At 39.5% G+C, this 22,215-nt stretch overlaps 1 protein-coding gene across 1 annotated transcript in view; it reads left to right on the forward strand.

Moving 5' to 3' along the window:
• The window catches only part of EHBP1 (EH domain binding protein 1), a gene marked incomplete at its 5' end in the record, with an annotated part of 184,322 nt that extends 163,788 nt beyond the window's left edge, over window positions 1–20,534 (forward strand). Inside the window, 2 exons of the mRNA XM_010014312.1 lie at window positions 19,234–19,333; window positions 20,489–20,534. Coding sequence (XP_010012614.1) covers window positions 19,234–19,333; window positions 20,489–20,534 — 146 coding nt within the window. The remainder of the gene's footprint in view (window positions 1–19,233; window positions 19,334–20,488) is intronic.
• Between the last annotated feature and the right edge of the window lie 1,681 nt (window positions 20,535–22,215).

A 22,215-nucleotide genomic window follows, 5' to 3' on the forward strand; every position in this document is an offset into this window, starting at 1 on the left:
TTCACATTTGTGAATTTAAATATTATTTCTACTTGGAAGTCAAACAGCTCATCATCACCCTAGTTTGACTAAAGATTTAAGCTGAAGTACGTGAGCAGCATAGAATACATTTCTTGCTCAGAAACACAAACAGCTAGCCAGGCTCTAAGTATATTATCAGGCAAGTTCTTTCAGAAACGTATTGCTAAAGAAGCTTAACATTAATTATTGTAACTTTGGGAAGATTACATCCACACTAGCCTTGTAAGAAGCAGCATACACTTCTTGACCTCCAAAGCTAGAGCTTTAAGACACAAGAATGGCATTTTACCAACTTTAATGGGATAACCAGTATTAATCTTTCAGCAGTAAGGGAAGAAAAAGTGTTTAGAGTATAATACCCTTCTGAGTTCTGATAGAGGCTGCCTGTTGTGTGTACTGCAATCATAATTCATTTGTTTCTCTTGTTTTGGTTTTGTTTTCTTAATTATTTAAGGAGAAAATCGTACTAGATTTTTTTTTTTTTTTTAAGCTAACCAATTTACATATTGGCTTCTAGCCCCAGCCCTTCTTTCTGTTTGAATGCCAACTTTTTTATGTGGTCTCTGTTTTTAAAATTCCTTGCCAGCAATATTTGTGAGAGCTCTGCTGTACGTCTAGTAAAGAAAAGCACGAGAAGTTGCAATTGCCAAGTTGCAGACCTTCCAGAATTAATGGATTTCCTTCACTTCAATTGAATACACGGTCTGCGAAGTAGAGAGAAAAAGATGTACAGTATGAATGAGAGCTAATATTCCCCTATCGTAGTTGTACTACTTGGGAAACACCATACATAGTGCCTGGCTATGCTGAGGTCAGTTATTTACCTTTCGTAAATACAGAGTAAAAGTTATAGTTTCACAAGGCATTCTTAATTAAAAATCACGTTGATGCTGATGTGTGTTTCATAGAATCCATAATGATCCGCTCCCAAATAAAGAAAATGCAGCAGGATTTCAAGCACATCTCTATTTACATAGTTCAGTGCATGAGATTGCTGGATTATGATTAATTTTAATAGCTACATTAAAAAATACATCTAACATCATTCTTAATTAGAATAATCTCTAAAGCCAGTTAAATGTTTCAGAAGACAAACAGTTTAATTAGCTAACCTACAGAGGCTCCCCTCCCCCAAATGTGCAGTAGTCTTAGGCTTGGTGTTAGCCTTTCAAGCAGTCTTAAACAATCGGATGAAAAGGGATTTTAGGAAGATTAGAGGACGGGATGCTTTAGACGTTGTCCGTTAATCATGAGATATGCACCATCTACAAAGTTTCACAAAGAAATGAGAATTTAAATAAAATTTACTTTGGTTATCTAGTTAGCATGAATTACAAGCTATAACATCCAGTGATAAGACTATTTAATAAATGTATTCTTTTAATTGTCGATATGAGCAAAAGTACATGCTGGGGTGTAGTAGCAAGTGATATACCAGATTAACATTCTGAAAGGGACAATGCTTTTTTTCCCAGAAACCAGGCCTTTGTTGAACTATCCCAGGGTGCCACTAGAATTTATTTTTTTTTTTAAGGGATTCAAACTAAAACTTCAAATAGAATTGTTAGAGTTGGATCTTCATTTTCTCTCCTACCCATCTTCAAAGAATTCTGAATAAGATCTGGGGTAGTTTTTTTAGCTTAGTTTCTTGTTGCTTTTTTCTTTTTTTTTAATTTAAGCAAGATTACTTTTGGGGCTTAGTGCTTTTTTTAATTTGCTCAGGTACAACTTTTTTTCTGTTGAGACATAAGAAAGGCTAAACAATTTATACCTTCCTCCCCTCCACTTTGGCATTTTCTGCTTGTTTTCTTCCTACTTTCAAATTAGAGGGCTTGTTTTTGTGGGTTTTTTTAATCTAAAAAGCCTAATGAGAAGTAATAAGTACTTACAAAGCTTTCCTCTGAATGACCTAAACAAACACTTCTTATTTTTCCTGGAAAATTTGTCATCGTCCTTTTTACTCTTGAAGCCAAAAAATTTGTGTTTCTCACCTAAATTAGTTGTGGCAACAGGGTGAAAATGCCTCTGTCCTAGGTTGAGGTGGTCTTATTTTAAATAAATCCCCATGCTTTCAGTCTGTAGCTACACACCCTGGGGGGAACTGTTTACCTGTGCTGAGAAGCAAAGGCCAGCTCTAAAAGAGAAGACACTGACCCTTATCTAGCCTTTAACATGAGCAAAGAATTGAGAGTGTTGCCTTTACTTCTTCCGCTCAAGTCCCCTGAATTTGTGACAAACAGATTCCTGGTGTACGAGCCCCTTGGGAAAATGCAAATGTCAGCAAATCACCTCTTTTAACATGGGGCACGCAGGCAGAAGTCAAATGTCATACCTACCCTGCGATGCTTAGAAAGGTGTATGCATTGGGGCACCCTTTGCTTTTTGACTATAGAATGAGATGTAAAAACTCAAAACAAAAAAGAAAGAAAAAAAAAAAGAAGGCGAAAAAAGAATCCGTTCTGGATATCTACAAGTTGGCTGATGTGACCCTGTGCCACCTACCAGTGTGCTGGCTGTGACCCAGAGATGTGATACTCCAACAAGCTGAAAGAGATGGCTGTCTCCGCTTTCTTTTGACCTCCCAAGGCAGCTGCCTGGTAGGGACCAAATGGCATGGAAGAAGAATATCTGCCTCACACCTGCTTTCTCCAAACCGCCTGCCACAATACCAACGTGCCCACAAGACTCCCCTGGGAGGCAATCCTGTCCCTGGTCCCCTCTCCATGGAATACCAGGACAGGATAGTTAAGATAGTTTTCTCTTCTTCAAAACATCATTAGGATTGAAAAAAATGAATCTCTTGCTTGCACATTTTGCATAAATACATGGTAAGTTATCAATTGATGTTCAAATAGCTTAATTGAGTTTGAGGGGGGAAAGGTCATTTAATTGGTCTATTGAAATGTTAACAGAAACAGATATGGCAAGGAATGGACTTTAATGGCTGCAGTGTGGCACTGATGTCTGCATTCACTTGCAAAATTGTTAATTAGGGCACTTTGGTAGTTCATTTGCTTTTGTATTGATGTGCTTAGTCCAACGAGAGAAATTGGGTTTGTATATGGTATTTACATGGGGCAGCAGAGGCTAACAGTACAGGCAGGAATAAGGAAAATAAAGTGTAAATCAGAATTGGTTTACGATTTGTGCCAGTGTCTTCATTAGCATTCTTCCAGTTATGCAAGACATTTTCTAGTGGCTCATCTATTTTTGTATGTGATTTGGCTTCAGGTTTTTTAATAATTGTAGTAGTGGACTCAATACTAAAATATGAGAATTATTTTGTTTTTTTAAGTTATGTGTAAAAAGCTTTCTTAAAATAGACTGTACTGCAAAACAAAGAATTAAATATCTGTGTTCGTTTTGCCCCTGGAAGAAGGTGTTATCTCCTTAAATGCATAACAAAAGAATATTCAGTTGCAATTCCTGGCCCACAGTCATGAGTGCCAGTGAAATTACAAAACCAGTCCCTAGTGTATACTTCAGGTCCATCATTCCTCTCTTACAGAACATAAACCTTTAAGGTATTGGCATTTTGGATGTGGGAATGGCAAAATTGCACCGAGTGTCCACCAGCACTTTTTGAGGGTGGTAATTGCAAGGATTAATCCTGGTGCTGTTTCCTAATAGACTTGCTGCATGCAAAGCTTTATATTTGAATTGGCTGTAAGAAGGCTGTATTGTGTACAGTATATAATAATACATTATACCCAAGGTACCTTTTATAAACAGAGAGGCAAGAAAAAAAGAGTGAAAAAACAAGCGGCTATGAATCATCACTTTTACAACAGGGATCCTGTTGTCCTACCGGAATAGGTTAGGAGAGAAGACATTTTGCAGCAAATAAAATGCTGATCTTAACAGCTCCTAAATGAAAAGGGTGTTTTGTTTATTATAGATTGTAATTTCACATTTGGATGCTGCGTCTGCCATTTGTTTCAGCTATCAGGGCTTTGGTACGCAGTTTGCAACGGCGCATTTCTTTTAAACTCCAGGCGCTCCTGTAATGAGAGTTGACATCAGCTTCGTTTAATCATATGTATTTGTGAAAGTGCTTATGTGAAGATCACAAATATGCACAGTGCAGCTATCTAGTTCTGCAAGTTTAATCCGAGTCCCAGAAAGTTTCATTGTGGCCCTATGCAAATGTATTTACATAGGAATGGGTCTTGGGTCCTTTAAAGAAGGCAACAAAGTTGGAAGACTGAGGCCAACAAATAAATGAAAGTTTCTCTAAATCCATTGGATAATAGAGGCAGTGTTAAGGCTAACCACAGTGTTGAACTAAACAGAGGGATTACTCCTGGGTTTTGCATCAGTTGTTTTCTGCCGGGTGGCCTCACTTGTCAAAAAAAAAAAAAGAGAAAAAAAAGTTTAACGGACGAACATTCACATGGCACATTGAGAAAAGAAGTATGCTTAATTCCATCAAAGCTCAGAAATCAGTCATTAATTTATTCTAACCTCCAATTGTTGGTCATTTGTGAAACATCTGGCCTTTAAGTCATAGGAACCTAAACATAAGTACAATGTGAGCTCTTCTGAAGATGGGAGCTGGGTGCAGCGGGGGTGCTGTGTCAGCGTGTGTGCACGTATGTGTGTGTATTGCATAGGTTGCAACTGCCACTTAATTTCAGAGAGTTTGAAACATATTAAAATGAATCCTTCAGTTAATTTACTCTTGAAATTAGATTATTGTTCATTTGCATCTTGGAAAAGTTCTGCCATTCAAAAGAGTCTCTTTCTTCATGGTGAGTTAACAGTTAGATATTCAGCAATCTTGCAGCTTGCTAGTCAGAAATAGTTTCTAATGAAGTTGAAGTTTGAGATAGAAAACGTATAAAAGCTTTCAGGAAAGACATACCCTATTTTCCATATGGCTAAGTAATTGTTATGATATTTGTTTTAAAGCTGGACTTAGACACTCCTGACTGCCCTCTAATTTGATATGGCTGGTCCCGGCGATTCTTCTGGAGGAAACTTTAGTAGTAGAATGCAGTGAAGGAGATAAATAATTTTGCAGCTATAAGCACATTTTAAAGTATAGAAAATAATTCGATCGCCCCTACTGTCATGCGGATAACAGTCTCCAGGTTTTTTGCCTCTGCTGGGAGTTGGAACCTGAGTGAAAAGGAACTGAGCGATTAAACAGATCTGAAATAAAGGTGGCATTTCAGAACTATCAAAATTCTGCCTTTTGTTAAGCTTAAAATAATGCCTGCTATTTAATTCTCAGGGCTGGAGGGCTGTTTTTCATTGGGGAGGGAATATGGTTCTTCATGTATGGCTTAAATGTTGCAACATCCCCTGTGGTGAAATTTCATGTATTTCACATGGACATAGACTGAAATTAGATTTTAAATATGACAGAAGTATTTAGATCTGTCAATCTACATGGCTATGCAGGTATCTCAGGGCTTTCTGTCTTCAAGCACTTACCTGCTTGTACTTGGTTTTGTTTTTAAAGACCAGTTGGAGTTGGCCCCTGTTTGGCCTGACCATTTGCTTTTCTTCATCAGCAGAGGCTGGCTGCAGCTCTAGGGCTGTTTTGATGATAATGGTAATGATGCTATCCAAGCACATAACAAAAAGAAAGAATTTTGAAGGTTTTGTATAAAGCGGCTCTTAATATTTGTTTATCCTTTCCCCCTTGCTAAGTAAAGAAATCTTTAATCCCCACTCCATTGTGAAATTTACTGTATCTGAATCTAGACCATTGTAACTCCTTTCAAGCTGGGTTTTATCCTTTCCTACTAAAGGGATATCTCCGATTTTGGCAGCCTGACACACATTATATTAAAAAAAAATCCAATGAGTAAATTAGGGGTGACTTAATATATTTGGATTCCTGGCATTTACTTGTCCCTGCCATAGTGCAGCTAGAATTTAGTGTTGCAAATTCAAAGCATGTAGGTATCCATGGGTGCTCACATGTTGCATGGTGCGTGTACACGTGTGCACATGTGCACAACCCACCAACACAATATGTAAAAAGTCACGTTTCAACTTTATTAAAGCCCTCATTTCCGAGGCACTGATGTCCAAAGTACTGCTAGGATAGTGAAGATGAGAGGGAAAAAAATAAAGTCTCTTTAAACAGCTTGTGAAATGTAATGTTTGAAACGGTTCTTTGAGAACGTGCAGATTATGGTTTGCGTAGTGACTCTTTCCAGCTCTCTGGGAAATGAGCTGTTGACATTCTTTTGGGTCATCATCCGAGATAGGAGGGCAACCACAAGGATTTAGCAGATAAATTCATCCAAAAGGACCTTTATGCATTTCACTGCAACTTGGAAACGTTCATGTCAAATAGAAGCATTAATGTAGCCCTTTTAGACCTTCAAAGGGAGCCTTATGTTTAAAAAAATACATATAAAAAATAAATCAAATGACCAGGGTAATAACTTCTCTAGGTCTTCTAAGAGGTAATTCATTATTTACATAATTCTGGAGCATAAACCCATCTTTCCTTCAAGAGGCTCCGAAATAAAATTGGGGATCTTATACAGTGAAAGAGTTTCTTTTGAATTCTAATCAACTGGATCTGTCCCAAATTCATTTCTAGTTGATTGTAAACAGTGGAAATCAAATTAATTTCTTCTTATCTTGTCTTCTGAAGAAAACTAGCAACATGTTTAGAAGGTTTTATTTTTAAATACAGCTCAGAATTTTATTAGGGTTTTTTTGTTGTTCTTTTTATTTTAACTTTATAAACCAGGTGTTGGCAGCATGGGTTTTGACAGCCAGGCGACAGTTCTGCATTAGCATAGGTGATTATGAAACAAATAGGGGGGGAAAAAAAAGATTTATTTTTTTTTCACTTGAACTCAAATGATACTATATAGGCTGAATGTGCAGGCAAGGTTCCCACAATGCACGGTGAAAACCTAGGCTAACAACCACCCCGCTGCGTTGAAAACCCCCAAAAAAGACAAAAGCACAATGAAATAGAAAGCTTACCACCGGTAGCTTTCAAAACGACAAACTAGGCAAACTATACATCTCCACCACTCCAATTTTGTCAGAATGCTAATGAGCTTGCTCTGATCTTTACTCGGCTTCCCGTGTTTTCTACATCTTCAAGGACCACATGGCGCTAGCAAAATAAAGACAACTAAATGAGAATTTCGAATGCTTTTTGTGTTAGGACCTGGTGCCTTTCAGTTGACGCACTCGTTGAATATTCTCAACTTAAAAGCGTACAACAGGGGGCTGGGTATGAACTTTTTAGCAGGGGGAAATTTGTACAAAAGTAAATGAGTGTGATGAGGAAAATATGAGAAAAATTTCTGATTAATTTCCGCTCTATAATATCAATGACACCTTCAGCCCCTCTCATACTCCTCTAACAAGAGATGCTGATAAAAGATGAATGATTCTGTGTTGTTCACAGTGAATGTTTAGTGGTTTTTTAATAGCGGCATTCTACATAAAAGGCACCAGGAAGTACTCTGCATTAGCAGTTGAGATCACTAGTTAATAGGATGATGTCTTTTAGCTTTTGTCACAAGATTATTAGAAAGGATGGGTTTCTGTTCTCATCCCAGCATACTTTGGAGTGCTTGTTGAGTACAAGTGCTAAAATACAGGTTTCTCGGTATTGTTTCGCATGCAAAGTAAAAGCCCTTTTAATGCAACACCTTTTACTTTTTTTCTTTTTTACCAGGTGATTTTTGTCATTGATCTCTTATCTGCCCCCTTTAGCTGTATTAATCACTTGGAGTGGTATGCTTCTCAATGGGGGCTTGATGGTGTATATGTGTATAGCTTCACTATCAGAAATAAATCCCTTACATGCTCTGCACCTTCACAAACCTGATTACTGAGCTGTATTTACCAGTCTGTATTATACCATCTTGAATGCTTCTTACTGGAGTTGTCCAGTCTGCAATACAAATTTGCACTAGAGGAGGGAGGGGGAAGCTAGGAGGAGGCATCTTACTCCCTAAGCCAAGTTCTGTCTTTTAAAAACAATTAAATTCACAATTCTCTTTGGATTTCTCAAAAGTAATGTAGAATTGTATTCTTCAGTGTCAGGGCTTGGGAAGTAAAATGATGAATGCTCCATTTTGAGAGGTGAACTCCATTTAAAAATCATTTTTGTTACTGTCTTCAAGCTCACAAGCAGACAGTATGAAAAATATTAGTGCATATATATATATAAGAAGGAAAAAAATCATCATGATCTTTTTGTATTTTCATATCTTACCTAAATCAGAAAGAATGAAATAATAACACTGTAAGTTTTATAGTCGTTTGCTAGCCTTGCTTTCTTACACTACTGTTTTGCTTAGCTCAGCATGATTGATCTCAGGTGAACTGAAAACTTGCCAAACCATGAGGTGGCAGACAGTTGTCCAACCATATTGTGAAAGACAAAGATGCACATACCGAAGCACTGCAAGAGAAACAGCAGTTCTGGCAGGATAGAAAATTTAAAAGTATCACTGAAAACAACATCTTCACCATTTACCTGTTTACATTTAGCATAAAAAGTGAGTGAAAGTGTTTAAAAAAATTCTGAATATGTGAATGATGCAAATGCAACACTGGTTTGGTTTTTTGCTAGTGCTAGTTTCCCTATTGGAAATACGTAACAATTCGGAGGCTAGAAGGATATGAATAATAGCAATATGTGTTGGACAGAAGATTTTTGACACGAGAGTCGGTGATTTTTGTTCTAACATGATTACAGTTCACAAACTGTGCATTGGTAGCTACTGGTTTTTTAAAGCAAAGCAATATTATAAAGCAGTCAATGAGATGCTTCTCTCTCCAGTGTTCAGGAATGTTAACTTGCTGCCAGGGTTTCAATAATGGGAGTTTTGGCAACTATCAAAACCCTGGGTGAAAGAAGTGCAACAACATTATGATCGAGTTCTTGTTTACAATATGGTAACAGTGCTTCTACGTTGCATCCAAGTGTGACTTGACTGACCTGAATCCCACTGAAGCCCACAGAGCTCTGTAGAAATGCCTGCTAGTACTGAATCCATGCAGTGCAAAGCCATTCATCCAAATTTGTTAATGCAAATAAATTGGCACACTAGTAAGCTGTTTTTCTGATGTGAGTCTTCAGGGTCCAGATCTTTCATACACAAATTTCTGCACAAGTGTTGGATTTGTAGTTGCCAGGATCATGCATTTGGTAAGCGACTGAGAACTTCTTGAGTTCTTGAGGCTTGTCAACCTTTTTCCAGTTTCCCTTCTGTCATGTTGCCTCCACAGCCTCCTTCTGGCAAACTTCTCCCTCTCTAGTCTCCATCTTCTCCTATTAGCTGTTCCTGTGAAGCAATCTTGCTTGCTTTTGGTAAAGGAAGACTAGCTGGCCATACTTTTCCAAATGCCCAACATTTCTACAGCTGAGGAGCTCCCACAGAATGAACACATCATGCCAAACCCTGGAGCTCACAGTTCTGACTCTCTAATTCACTACATCTCTTCAGTCTTTGGTCTGTGCGCTGGTAGGCAGAAGTTCCCAAGAGGAGACCTTTCCAAGAGCAGACTTGGGCAGTGTGTGTGTGCAGCCTACCAAGGCCAAGTTCATCAGATCATTAAAGCAGCTCAGCAGCCACAATGACCTTTTTTTTCCTCGTTTTTCCTCAAAGTAACACACCATTGTCATTGGCTGGAAGGACAGAATGATGTCGACCTCCTCTCCATGCACTTCCCTGGCTTGTGGCCTCATCACTGCTTTAAAAGAACCTGTCAACAAAGTGCTTGAGGCCAGCTTGAAGAAGAGAGTCTGACTGCAGCACTGCCTGCGTAGCAGGAGGCTACTCTGGGAGAGCCCTAGGCATTATGAATAGGCTTGCGAGCCTTCCAAAAGTCTTGCAAGACCCAACAGACACTTGCTTCTTTTAACTGATTTCCATCTATCATTGCGGTATTGCAGTATAAATGCTCTTTCATGTGGTAGGCATAGTCTTTGGCTTTATGCCTGGAAGTTAGCTTTCTCTACATTAAGTGTCTGCCTGTAAAGAGAAGGCGAGGGGAAAGGCGCTTTGGTCACCCTGGGGCTCCCAGCCCACGATGCTACTGCAGTCTGTAGAAAGCTGCGTTATTTTTTCTTGGGGTTTTTTTTTCCCCATTTACCACCAAAACCACCTCTTCTGTCAAAACTGGAAACTGTGAGGCCCTGGGACACCTCAGCCTACCTGAACTTGTCCAGTTAGCCGTGGGAAGCTTTGGATGCCAGGAGTACAAACCTGCCAACTCCCAGTAAGAGTAGGCGTCTTCATTAGCACCAATAGAAGGTCACATTCATTGCCAACGATCATGTCACTTCAGGCAGTTGCTTGGGTTACATTCAGCCCTGACCATTAGAGAAGTCATTTTATACTGTCCACTACCCCTTCCCAGTTCTAGGAGAATATGTTCTGAAGGAAGTAAGGCAATTTTGGTAAAAATGGGATAATATGCTGACTTAATATAGCACAGTTCAATGACTTTAAGGTTAAGTGGTCTCTCACATCAGAATCTTGCCCAGCCATCACTTGCCAAGTAAACAGGCAACTGATCTAAGGAGTAGTTATGAGCCATAGAGAAATTACTCTCACACATAACAAAGCATCCAACTCTATTTGTCAGCCTGTAAGTGAAATCATCATCTGCCAGACCATCATCACCTTCTTGGTGGATTTCCAAGAGTGAGCTACTGTTTTTTCCATAGCTTCAAAGGTTTGAGTGTATCAGGTAATGGTGCGTGTTTCCTGTGCTGCAAGCAAAGGTCTGTTGAATATTTTTCCCAAGCCCATGCTTCTTCTGAAGTTGTGCTACATGAGAAAATTTGGGTGCAAAGAATACCAGAGAGTGATAAAGTACATGCATTGGTTCTGCTCAGTGCTAGGATCCCTGCAGGCACTGTCTGCAAGGCAGGAAGCATCCCTTTCTTATTGGAGTCTCTCCAGATGTTTCAGTTGAATCTTACCTCTTGTTGCCTGAATTTTGGGCCATAAACTATGTCTTTTCTTGGTCTGGTTTGATGCCTCTACATTTAAAATACATTCATAACCTCTATCAAGCTCAAGCATTCTGTTTCTGTTAGTTTTTTGTTATTTTCTAGTGGCCACCGCCTTGACTTGTCACGTAGAGAAAAATCAGCAAACTTTGAGGCAATTCATCTTTTGTGGAAGTTTCAGCTCTGTGATAATTTTAGGTTGCCAAGACTACAGGCCACAAATGTTTGTCCTCCTGTGAGTCAGTCCTACTCCAGGTAGAATAAATCCTTGCACGTGCTGAGATGTGGTCAGTACCCTGACCTTCTGTTTACATAGCTCTCAAAATTTTAAATAGCCTGTCTGATTTATTATGTTTCAGAAACCAAAGAAATTACAAGTTTCCTGCTTGACATTAGGCTAATTTGATGTGTGCTTGTGATAAAGGCATTCCCTCGGCGGTGGCTCTGTTTTGTTAGGGTTACAGTACTTTTGGGGGCTGAAATAGAGTCAGACAATGCACTGCAATGTAACTCTGCCTGGCAGATTCTTGGCAGTCGTTACCTACCTTTATGAGACTCCATTGTGCGGACATCAATGTCTCCTTCTCAACTGTTCTCAGACAGCAAGTTTTAGTGGCCATGCATTTGCCTTTCTAATGTTCCTCAGGCATTTTCTCATCCATTTCAGACTCAGAAAATTGTGCTAGGGCTGCATGTGCTAGCTAGCTCTTCTGCAGTGTCATCTAAAGAATGGTCCCCTCCTGTTTATCTCTTGCTGGCTATTCTTATTCATTTTCAGTGATTTTTAATAACTGAGAAGGTCCTTGTTCAGTGAAAGGAAGTAGTATGCTGGAATAAAGCTGGGCATGGTAATCTGAAATGGGAGGCTTGAAGCTCAAGGTGCAGCAAGAATTAAATGAACAAAAATTCAGACCTTTTCCACGAAAGGTGGTCCCCTGAAAGCAGAGGAGGGTGATTTTTCAGAAAACAGGGCTCTTTGGGATGCCTCAGTTTTACACAGTGAAAAACTGTGGATCACTAGTTGCTTTAAAATCTTCACCACAGTTTTCAGTTGTGTCGGACACATTTAGCGGTAGGTCTTGTGTAATGCTCCTTTACGAAGAATATCTATTGTGAATATAGGCTTTTCTGCTTAAGTATTTGTTAAATTCAGTAACTTGCATTAAAAGCAAGAGCTGGTCCGTGCATTAGCTGTTCATAGTGAGTGACATGAGAAGACTATTAAAATCAGTGGGAAGTCCAGCGTTAACTTCGTTGGGTTTGAGACCTTCCATCAGCTTTTGTTAGCAATGTGAGGTTGGTCAGCTAAAACACCCGGAGTTGTTTCTTGTCCCTTCCCATGTTTCTTTTCAGTAAAGCTGTAATTGCCACAGTGGATCAGCCCCATGGTCTGGTCTAGAACGCCATCCCATAGAAGGACAGGTACAGGTTGAACTCAGGAGGGAAAAAAAAACTCTGCAGGGGCCAGTTACAGGCTAACCTGGCCCCAGGGAACATTTCATTCAACCTCTAAAAATTAAAGGTTAGCTCATGTCCTAAAGCAGGAGAATCCAAACCCTACCTCCTGCGGTTTTTTGTTTGTTTGTTTGAATATTTATTGCAACAGCTTTGCCTTTCCATATTCAATGTTCAACCTGGTTTTAATTCTCGCTGAGCTCTTAGTTTCAACATTGCCTCATGGCGACGAGTTCTACTGGTAAATGATGAGGCTTTGAGGAAAGATCATTCTTTTTATCGGTTTTAAACACACCACCTTCATTTTCAGTGAATTTCCCCAGGTTCTTAAGAGACAAGATGAGACACATCCTAGAACTATTCTTTATTTGCTATTCATGTTCTCCTTCAGGTAAACAAGCCAATCTATCCTCTCACTCCTAATACAGAAACTCGTAAAAACTCGTCCCCATGATTGGGTGAATGCAGCTTCTTTTTTTCTCCAGCAGGCAAATAAAGGCAGTGGGGAATGTTTTCAAAAGACCTTCCCATTAAATTTGTGGAATTTGCTGGCATTTGGATGGCTCTTGGTGGTCATCTAGCTTCTTTCAAGTAACAAATAGCCCAGAAAGAGGAGCAGAGCAAAGTTGGCCAGTTTTTGTAGTTATTTGCCCCGCTCTAGTTCACATGCGCTGGCATTCTCCTGCTGGCCTCTTCACCCAAGTGTGTTGAGTGAAGAAAGCTTCTTCTATTCTATTTTAAAACTGTGTGTAAACATCAGCAAATGGGTGAAGAATGGGCTGTCTCTTAAGTAGGTTGTTTTTCATGTAGTTCTGTTGAGGTAAATGGGGAGACATGGGGAGGTTTCTGTGTTTAACCATGACACTATGGTACACACACTATACACAGTGCAAATAAAATTTAAAAACGATTACTGCTTAAGACAGCATACAAAGTGATTTCTGTAAACCTGTTATTTCTTGCCAAATTGAATGGGCTGGTTTGGGATGCTGATAGAAACCTTTTTATTATTTATCTTCCGCAGGTTGTAATTCATTTTTGCACAACAGCTAAATACATTTACATTTAAGGGTTTTTTAAAAAAAACTAATCTATTGGCTTATCTTGACAGATTTACGATGGAATAAAGTGTAGAGGAGTTACTGTGTTCATCCATTTACACTGTAAACTAATCTTGTCCCTGCATGTTGCTGCTTTTTCTTCCTTTTAAATAGTATTCACAGTGTTTCGTAGCACTTTCTTCTCTGTTTTCTTAGCAATGTACAGGTTTACTGTGTTAATCCATACTAGGTTTATCTAATGACTGGCTGCTCAAACGGCTTAAAAATAATGGGTCTAAGTGTACATATACGTACTGATAGCTGGCTGAGCAGAGGGGGTGGGTTTGGAAGTATTTTTAGCAGGAAAGGTAAAAAAGAAAACAAATTGTTTTTTTCAAATGGATTCAGAAGAGACTTTTGTCAAGATGCTTCTTATTTAAATATTTAACAAATTATTAGCTTTCAGTGTAAACAAAAGTCCATTTGTAAATCCTGAAGAATGTGAAGGAAAAAGGTATTTTTAAAAGACTGCCTGGAAGCTGTACAACGTTAAAATAAGCTAGTTGCTTTTATTGCTCTCAAAAAGTGGTAGCAGATAAACATGCTTGTAATTCTTGAGCACTGTGGATGAAAATTGGCTCAAGTTGGTTTTGAATGACAGTCAGGAAAATGATATTGGAGTATGTGTTATGAACCACAGGAGAAAAGAAAGGGGCTCGGAGTGAGGTTTGGGGGGTTTTTTTGCTATTATTAAAATTGTGGCTATCATTATTTTAGCTATCATTAAAATTTGTCCTAGTAAGGGCTAAAATCCACAAACTTTACACTGCAGCCTTGATTGAATCCTGCACAGGAGCTAATGCAGCGCAGAATCACAACTCTGAAGTCAGTAGGAGTTTCTCGTATCTGAGGGCAGAATTTAGTGTCTTGTGCTGTTCCAGGCTTGGTGTTGGGCTCGTTCCTAATCATTGAGGAGGGTTCTGGTAGATGTCAAGTGAAGAGAAGAATAGAGCACGCATCCTTCACCACTCAAGCCAGACAATGAAATTAGAAAATGGCACTGAGAGTTGATGTGAGAGAATTCCCCTGGATTCCTAGAGGAAGAATAAAACAAGAATGAATTGATTTAAAAAAAAAAAAAAAGGAAAAGGGGGGGGGGGGGGGAAGGCAGAAAGGAAGAGGGTAGGAGGGAGAAAATAAATTAGAGAAACCTTGCCAGAAGCCTCCTCAGAACCTATTTAATAATAAAGTCCAACATTAAAAGCCGTGTTGACTTTTTACATAAAGGCACGTGTACTTACTGTTTGGTCTTAGTTTCTGGTTCTGCATTTTTCAAATCTCTTACCGAGCATTTTGCATTCATATGATGTTTGCAGCACTACCCGCTCTTATTTGAAGACTGTTTTCAGAAGTCATTATTGAACTATAGGATAAAAAGGTATAAGCATAATTACGTGTTAAAGAGAATAAATATGTTCTGCTAGATAGTTAACCAGATGAGGTTAAACAAGATAAGATGAATTCTGGTCTTTTTAGAAAACTGACAGTCTTCATTTTAAGCTACAATGTAAAGTGCTTTATCCTGAGATTAGGTATTGTGGCAGAAGCTAAAACTGCCTTTTTCCCCTAACCGTGCCAGAATACAACCTCCTTTTCTTTTTGCGCTAACAAGACTGCTTTACCACCACAGCCCACTCTAAGTAATTAAATCAATCCTTTGTACTTACCGTATTCTCCTCTAGTGACGGTACTAGATCTGATTATATGCTTCATGCATATTCAAAGTACGGCACTGACAGCTCTTTAATGAGCTCTTACTTAATCAGTACGAACAATGTTCATCTTGTTCTTTTTTTCCTCATACATTAGAGCTAGGAACAGTTGGGGAAAAAATGAAACATCCAGCATTCATTTGAAAAATATATTGTACTTTGAAAAGTGTCTAAGCTGGGGAAGTTGCATTCTGCCCTTTAAAAGTCTGATGGACAAATTGGATTACTAGTATTGGATTAAATAACAAATGGTTAGAGGAGAAATGAGAAAAGCTCGCTGTGATCACAGGCTTTAATATTTTTTGTTACTTATAAAGCTGAAGGGGTCTTTAACCAGTTATTAAAGTCAGGATTAATTTGTAATGGTCCAACTTACTAGCTTTAAAAGGGTTTTGTTGTTGTTGTTGTTGTTTTTTATTGAAAACAATAGTGTAATGCATGTATTATGGAAAAAAATGTAAGTTTAAGATCTGTGGGCTATTTATAGATTTTCATCATCTTGTACTGGCCCAGATAAGAGGTTTGCATGCATAGGGTCGATATGTTCTCTAACATGTTTTTTGCTTCATTTAAATAATCTGTACAGTATTTTTTTTTCCCTGAGAACAACACAGATATTTTCCCAATTTCAATTTTCAAGCATTCGTAGCAAGTCAATTAAATACTTCTTTTACACTTGCAAAGTGGAAACAAAACCCACCCAGCAGCAGCAGGGTTTTACAGAGTGAAACTGTGTTGAAAAAAGGCTTTTTATATTATTTTATATTTAGAAATCACAAACGTGAGTGGAGCCTGCAGGATCGCTGCAGTAGCAACACTCAGTTTTTCTTTGTTGAAAGTGTTTCGCGTGCATCATTCCACCAAGGGAGGTGGGGGGGTGAGGGGAAGTAGTAATGCTCTAATGGTAGTGTATTTGCTGAAAAGAGTTATTTAAATTTCTTATTTATGGGAGTTCATCTCTATTTTGCTTGGCTGGGAAGAATCTGTTTCAGCTCCATGCGCAAGAATTTAAAAGCTGATGGTCAACAAATAAAATATCAGCATCGACTGCTATTACTATTGCACACATGTGTCATTTCACTGATCAAAAAGGCCTTCGCCAGGGTACAATTGGCCTTTTTCCAAATTGCAAGCTTTTTCTCAGCTTTTTCTTTTTTACTCTTTCTTCTTTTGTTGCTGCCCGGGGATTTGTGCCTATCGCAGCCGATATCACATGACCGGTGTCAGGGCATCACATGGGTCCAAAGCGAATACAAAAACAGATTAAAAATTCTGTAAAAACAATCAAGACTTTGTTAACTCACTTTTAAACCAGCCTATTCTATGGATATTGTGTGTGATTTGGTGGCAGCAATAGGCACCTGTTCAGATCTGACGCGCCAGCTCCAAGCTTTACCTACATCTTTTCTCACTGTATGTTGAACTAACTTTATTTAGGAGGAATGCATTAATAGAAAGAAGGTTTTATCTTAAGTTTACGTTCTTACCCTGAGATTACATGGCATGAAATTCAAGTTCAGATCCACCACTGAGTCAGACGCCTTTGAAACATTTCTGTCTCCCATTTCTTTTTCAACACTTGCAAGAGCTTGCATTTATAATGGCATCTTTTAGCCAGAGATCCCAGACCACCCCAAAACCAACAAATTTACTGTCATAAATGGATTAAAATGTTACTATGACCACATGTGTCTGGTTGCAAGAACTTTTTTCACCAGCAGCGTGGCAAATGTGGCAATCTTGTGTGTCACAGAATAGACTGGTCATTTTGCAGATAAAAAAACAATTATCCCCTTTTTCTCACCCTCTCCCCTAAATAAATTTCAGCTACTTGGTGCATTCCAACAAAAGGTTTTTAATAATGATTATCATCTGCTTCTAAAAGCAGACCCTGTTAGGTGGACCAACACAGCAGCACCTTTGATCTGTAACTTAACAGCAAAGTATACCTATGTGTTTTAATCCTCTTTGGGGGAGTGCTGAACTGCTGAATATTATTGTAAATGCCACAGCATAATAATTTCTGCACAAAACCAGAAGTAGAGGTCTTGGTGGAGAGCATTTCTACATGACAAATTTCTTCCTTATTGCTCCAGTCGTCCAGGAGCTAGACCCCCGCTGCTTCTGCTTGGAAAAGGGCTGCAGGGCCATCCCCACTTCAGGATGCTCTGCCTTTCCCATCTCACTAGTAGCAAATCATGTACCCTAAAAGCACGCTTTCAGGAACAGTTTTGTCAACAAGGAGTTTCCCAGGGTGATAAGTGGGTATGGGGAGGATGTCTCACATCACAAAGGAAAACATGCCAGATGGCATACCTTCTTCTTACTGTATGGGTCCACCAGCTCACTCCAACCTTCCCTGTTCATCTTTTCCTTCCCTTGTGTGGATGCATAAAGGCCACAGGCCACAGTGGGGGGGATCAAGCAGTTTGAAGAAGGCCGGTGACCCTCCCTTGCACGCAGCAGGGTCATAGCCAGGTGAGGTGATTCTCCATGCAGATCTGGGCTTGCACACTACCGTGGCATCGGGGTATGAACACGTGCATGGCAGGCACGTACGTGCAAGCATTTCAAATGCTCCCATCCAGAAACTGAAAGCTTTCTTTCTGAGCAAAACAATATTTTTTCTGGTGTATTTCCAGCTTCTGGTGCTGGAAATTGCTTCTTGCAGTTAGGGATCCTATGGTTTAAGTTATTAAGACAGCTTCCCCGAGCATACAGCACCTTGCATTAGAGATTTCAAAACACTTTGCAAACATCAGAGAGTTAACTTTTAGCACCCTTGCAAGGTGGGTACAGGTGATTATCCCCATGTTACACACACAGACACTGAAACTTCTCAGAGATCTGCCCACAGTCTCCCAGTGAAGCAGTGTTGAAGTTGGGGGCAGTACTCAGAAGACCCTTGCTCCTTTACCACTATTCCAGGTTTCTTCCCAGATTAATTTTAACTGTAGGAAACATGTGAGTTTCAGAATTCAATGAGGACCACGTAATCTTTGCTCCTTAGCTCAACTTGAGAGATGAGAGTGGCAGATCACCACAGAGGCACAGCCTCCACGTAGGACTTTGATGAGGTTTCTCTTAGTCTCTGAGCTCAAGGAAAGTGGAATTCGGCTGAATGACCCTCCTATGTGCAAAGGACAATCAAGAGCTGCTTGTCTGCCTTTCCTCCATGAAGCCTGATGGTGCGGAGGTGGTAACAAAGTCTTAAAAGGACTGGTAGAGCATACCACTGCCTGCAGGTAGGCTATAGAGGTCCTGATCCTCATGCTGCTTGGGAGGCAGTGATGGACATCAGCTGGGAAAAGGGATGCTTGTCCCTGCATACACATATGGGGACCCTTAGGCACCCAGGCCCCCAGATCATTTGTATTTGTGCAGATGCTCCCTTTGATAGCACATTGAGAAGAGGAGCATCTCTTTCCAGCTCATTGTCTGGAAGAGTAGCCATAAGCAGAGGGAAGCTGAGCAGGTGCCCGTGCCTTGGACAAGGGTTCGGGATTACCATCTCCTCTACAGCGACTTTGATCCCTACCTCATCATCCTGACTCTGCTGGGTTTGCATGGGTGGAATGGATCTTGCCCACAAGGATTGTTTTTGTGTTTGGAAGCCTGTGATGACCAGGCATCTTTGAGCAGCAAGGGCTTTTTCATTGGGAACATCGCAACAATATAGCTCTTTTGGGAGAATGTAAAAGATACAGTACTTTTCAAAAGGTGTTTATTTGGGTTAGGATATGAGCATGATAAAGAACACTAAAATAGATGCTGAAGATCAGCTGCTCTCAAAGATTTATTTATGGAGCAAACAGGACTGGGCAGCAGGACTTGTAGTCATAGGTTATTTTTACCATTTGAGAGCATGCCTGGTAATGCTCAATGGTATTGGAGACCAATGCTCCAATGCATCCAATACCTAACATGAAATACGTAGCTCGGTTTGTGAAATGCCACATAAGTAATGAAATTCTTTTGATTGCAGGAAGAAACACAGAAGAAGAAGAAGCTATGATGCAGGAATGGTTCATGCTGGTTAATAAGAAGAATGCCTTAATAAGACGAATGAACCAGCTTTCTCTTCTGTAAGTATGGATGGACACATGTATTTACAGAAGGATGATTTACTGGAATATTTACCCATCAGATAGATGCAAAACTTATTGGCTCATTTCCCATTAGACTTCAATAATATTCCCTCAAAAGTGAGTAGTGTGGATGCTTTGTGGAACTCACGGAGTAACTTGTTTTTCTCATATTTCAGACTTGAAAATGAGAAGCATGCACTGACACAAGATTAGCCAGAGCTGTGAAAAACAAAAAAAAAAGAGATATTAAGCACAGTTACACTTTCAAAGGCCCAGCAGTAGAATAAAATTGCATTTTAGAAACGCACAAATAGATTTGGATTGTGCCTCAGATGTGACAGGTGAAGACTGGAGAGAGAGCGAAATCTGAGTCACTACCTGCTTTGCAGAAATCCTCAATCCCATCATTGGTAGTTCAGCAGCACTGGACTGCTGGAAGGATATTAGTGAATCAGTCACAGTGTGATGATACCACTGATACTGCAAAGTAAGGACAAATAAACTTTTTCGCTAGCACCAGGGAGGAAGGGGGGAGATGCTGCTCATTTTTAGAGGCATTCTGCCCTCAGTGCTTCTTTTCCAGCTCCTTTCAGTTTGATTATATTTCTTTCAGTAATGCCACCTAGTGTAGATGCCTGCATACTTCCCTGGGAAGAGCCTGTGCTCATGAATTTCCTGCCGTGTCTGAACTTGACAGAAGATTTTACCTACAAAATATTAAACTTTCTAATCCCGTGTCTAATTTTCATTATTCATTAGGGCAGAATGTATATAGGATAATACTTCCAGTGTCATATTATCTTGGTGAATAGGCTGATGGTGGAATTTGTTCATTAGATCCGGGGGAATGTTTTACACTTAGGACATTCCACAACAGCCGCTTCCAAGGATGAATAATAAATAATTACGTCTTGTAGCACAACAGAGTTAAACTGATGGAATTAAAGCCGACCTTACAGAAAATGAAAAAGCCCTGTGACTGAATATGCCACCTGAGCAAGGTTTTAAGTTTGTGTATCATTTGTTTGGAGTAGCTTAAAGTTAAAGAGAAAAGTCGGTTACGAGTCCTAAAATCAATGTGAGTTAAAGGTTCTTTTAAGTGTTTAATGATTTAGTAATTAACATATTGATGAACTTTTGCAACTTGCCTAGGGAAAAAGAACATGACCTAGAAAGGCGCTACGAACTGCTGAAATAAGAGCAATGCTCGCTATTGAAGGTAAGAGCAACGCTGGGTACTGAGGGAAGGAAAGTGCTTGCTGCCGAAGGTGGCTACCTGAATATACCAAGCAGGGAGGCTTTTCTGAAGCCCAGTTAAGAATTAATGCTGATATTTACATCACTTCAAGTGATAGCATGCGGCAAATATGCTGGATCTGCAATCCCATTCTGAAGTTGTATTCAGGGGGAGAAAAAAAAAGTCTTCATACATGGGACAAAGAAATATTGTCTCCTTGGAATAAACTTTAAAAACAAAGTGCTGAGGAAGTAAAGAATGTTTGCCCAGGGTTTATTATTTTTGTTGCAGTCATGTTCTCCTGGCTTTCCTGTGGCATTGAGCTGCTTTCAGTGCCGCAGAAAATGGAAAGGGTGACCCACAGAAGGGAGCCCCCTTCCTCTTAGTGTTTCAGATCTGGGTTACAACAGTATCTCACTGGGAAAAAAAAGGTCTCATACGTTTGCCAAGTAAATATTTCATCGCAAGCAACACCAGGATTAGTGCGATCCTTTGCACAGATTTTCTCCCTTCTCTGCAACTCTCCCGAGTTTAGTCACCTTACCTGAATGAAAACTCATGGGAAGATTGACACGTGGGATAAATGAAACAATTGCATCCTTTCCATAGGGCTTTCAAGTGAATTGTACAATAATCCTGGGGATGATTCATAGTAAAAAATAAACATCCAGATAGCTTAAACCGTTGCTTGCATTATTTTCTTATTTAAATATCTTAAGTGTTTTCTAATGCTGCACCGCTTATACCTCTCAGTCACAAATGCTGTCTTATAGTTCAAAGATGTTTGCTTTAAAGTTAATCCTTTGGGCTCTGTAAAATGGACCTTTTGTCTAATCAATGCAAATTGATTTTGCTATTCTGTATTGACCTCTCAACCCTTTGACTGTCCATGGTAATTTCTTTCTTCACCTGATAAGGTACCTGATCCATAATAAATCAATTCTAATTAGTTTGGAGACTTCACTGGGAGCATAAGTTTGTAGGAGCAGCAGGTTTCAGGTAGCTTTTTCATATCTCTCCATCTGTGGATATATTTTTTGCTTAAGGCTACTTTTCACTATATTCTTGGATAAACTCGAGTCATAAATACACACATTGCTTTGTGCAGAGACAAGCCAGATTAATTGGGAATCATACTAGTTAAATATTTAAAACATAAAATACTTTAAAACCAGAGAGGAGCTAAGAGATACTGTATTTAAATCCAAAATGTCAATGTTTAATTGCCTTTTACTTCCTTTTACTGTCTTGGAATGTCCTAACAGCAGCCTTTGAATGTCTCGCAGCCTATGCCATTCACACGCTGACTTGAACAAAAATCTCTCCTTTTTTAATTTCTTCTTGTAAGTTGAGAGAGACATGCCAAAACCCAAGACAGTCCTCTTTTTTTCAATTTCTTTATTTCTGTGTGTGCTACTGGTCCACATTTATCATTTTAACCCTCAATGAGATTGTTTTAGCAGCTATCCGCTTTTACCCAAAAAAGATATTACAGGAGAAACTCTCCCAAGAAAATGCCTGCAAAACTCCAAGATACACGTTTGTCACACCCTGCTTCTTGATGTGTGTGTCAGCAGTGTATCGCTTTCTGTGTCCAACTTGTGCCGGGGTGCCAAGATGCACTTTTTGGGAAGCACCAGTA

The sequence above is a fragment of the Nestor notabilis genome, unplaced genomic scaffold (genome assembly GCF_000696875.1).
Source record: "Nestor notabilis isolate BGI_N333 unplaced genomic scaffold, ASM69687v1 scaffold13375, whole genome shotgun sequence".
Classification (NCBI taxonomy): domain Eukaryota; kingdom Metazoa; phylum Chordata; class Aves; order Psittaciformes; family Psittacidae; genus Nestor; species Nestor notabilis.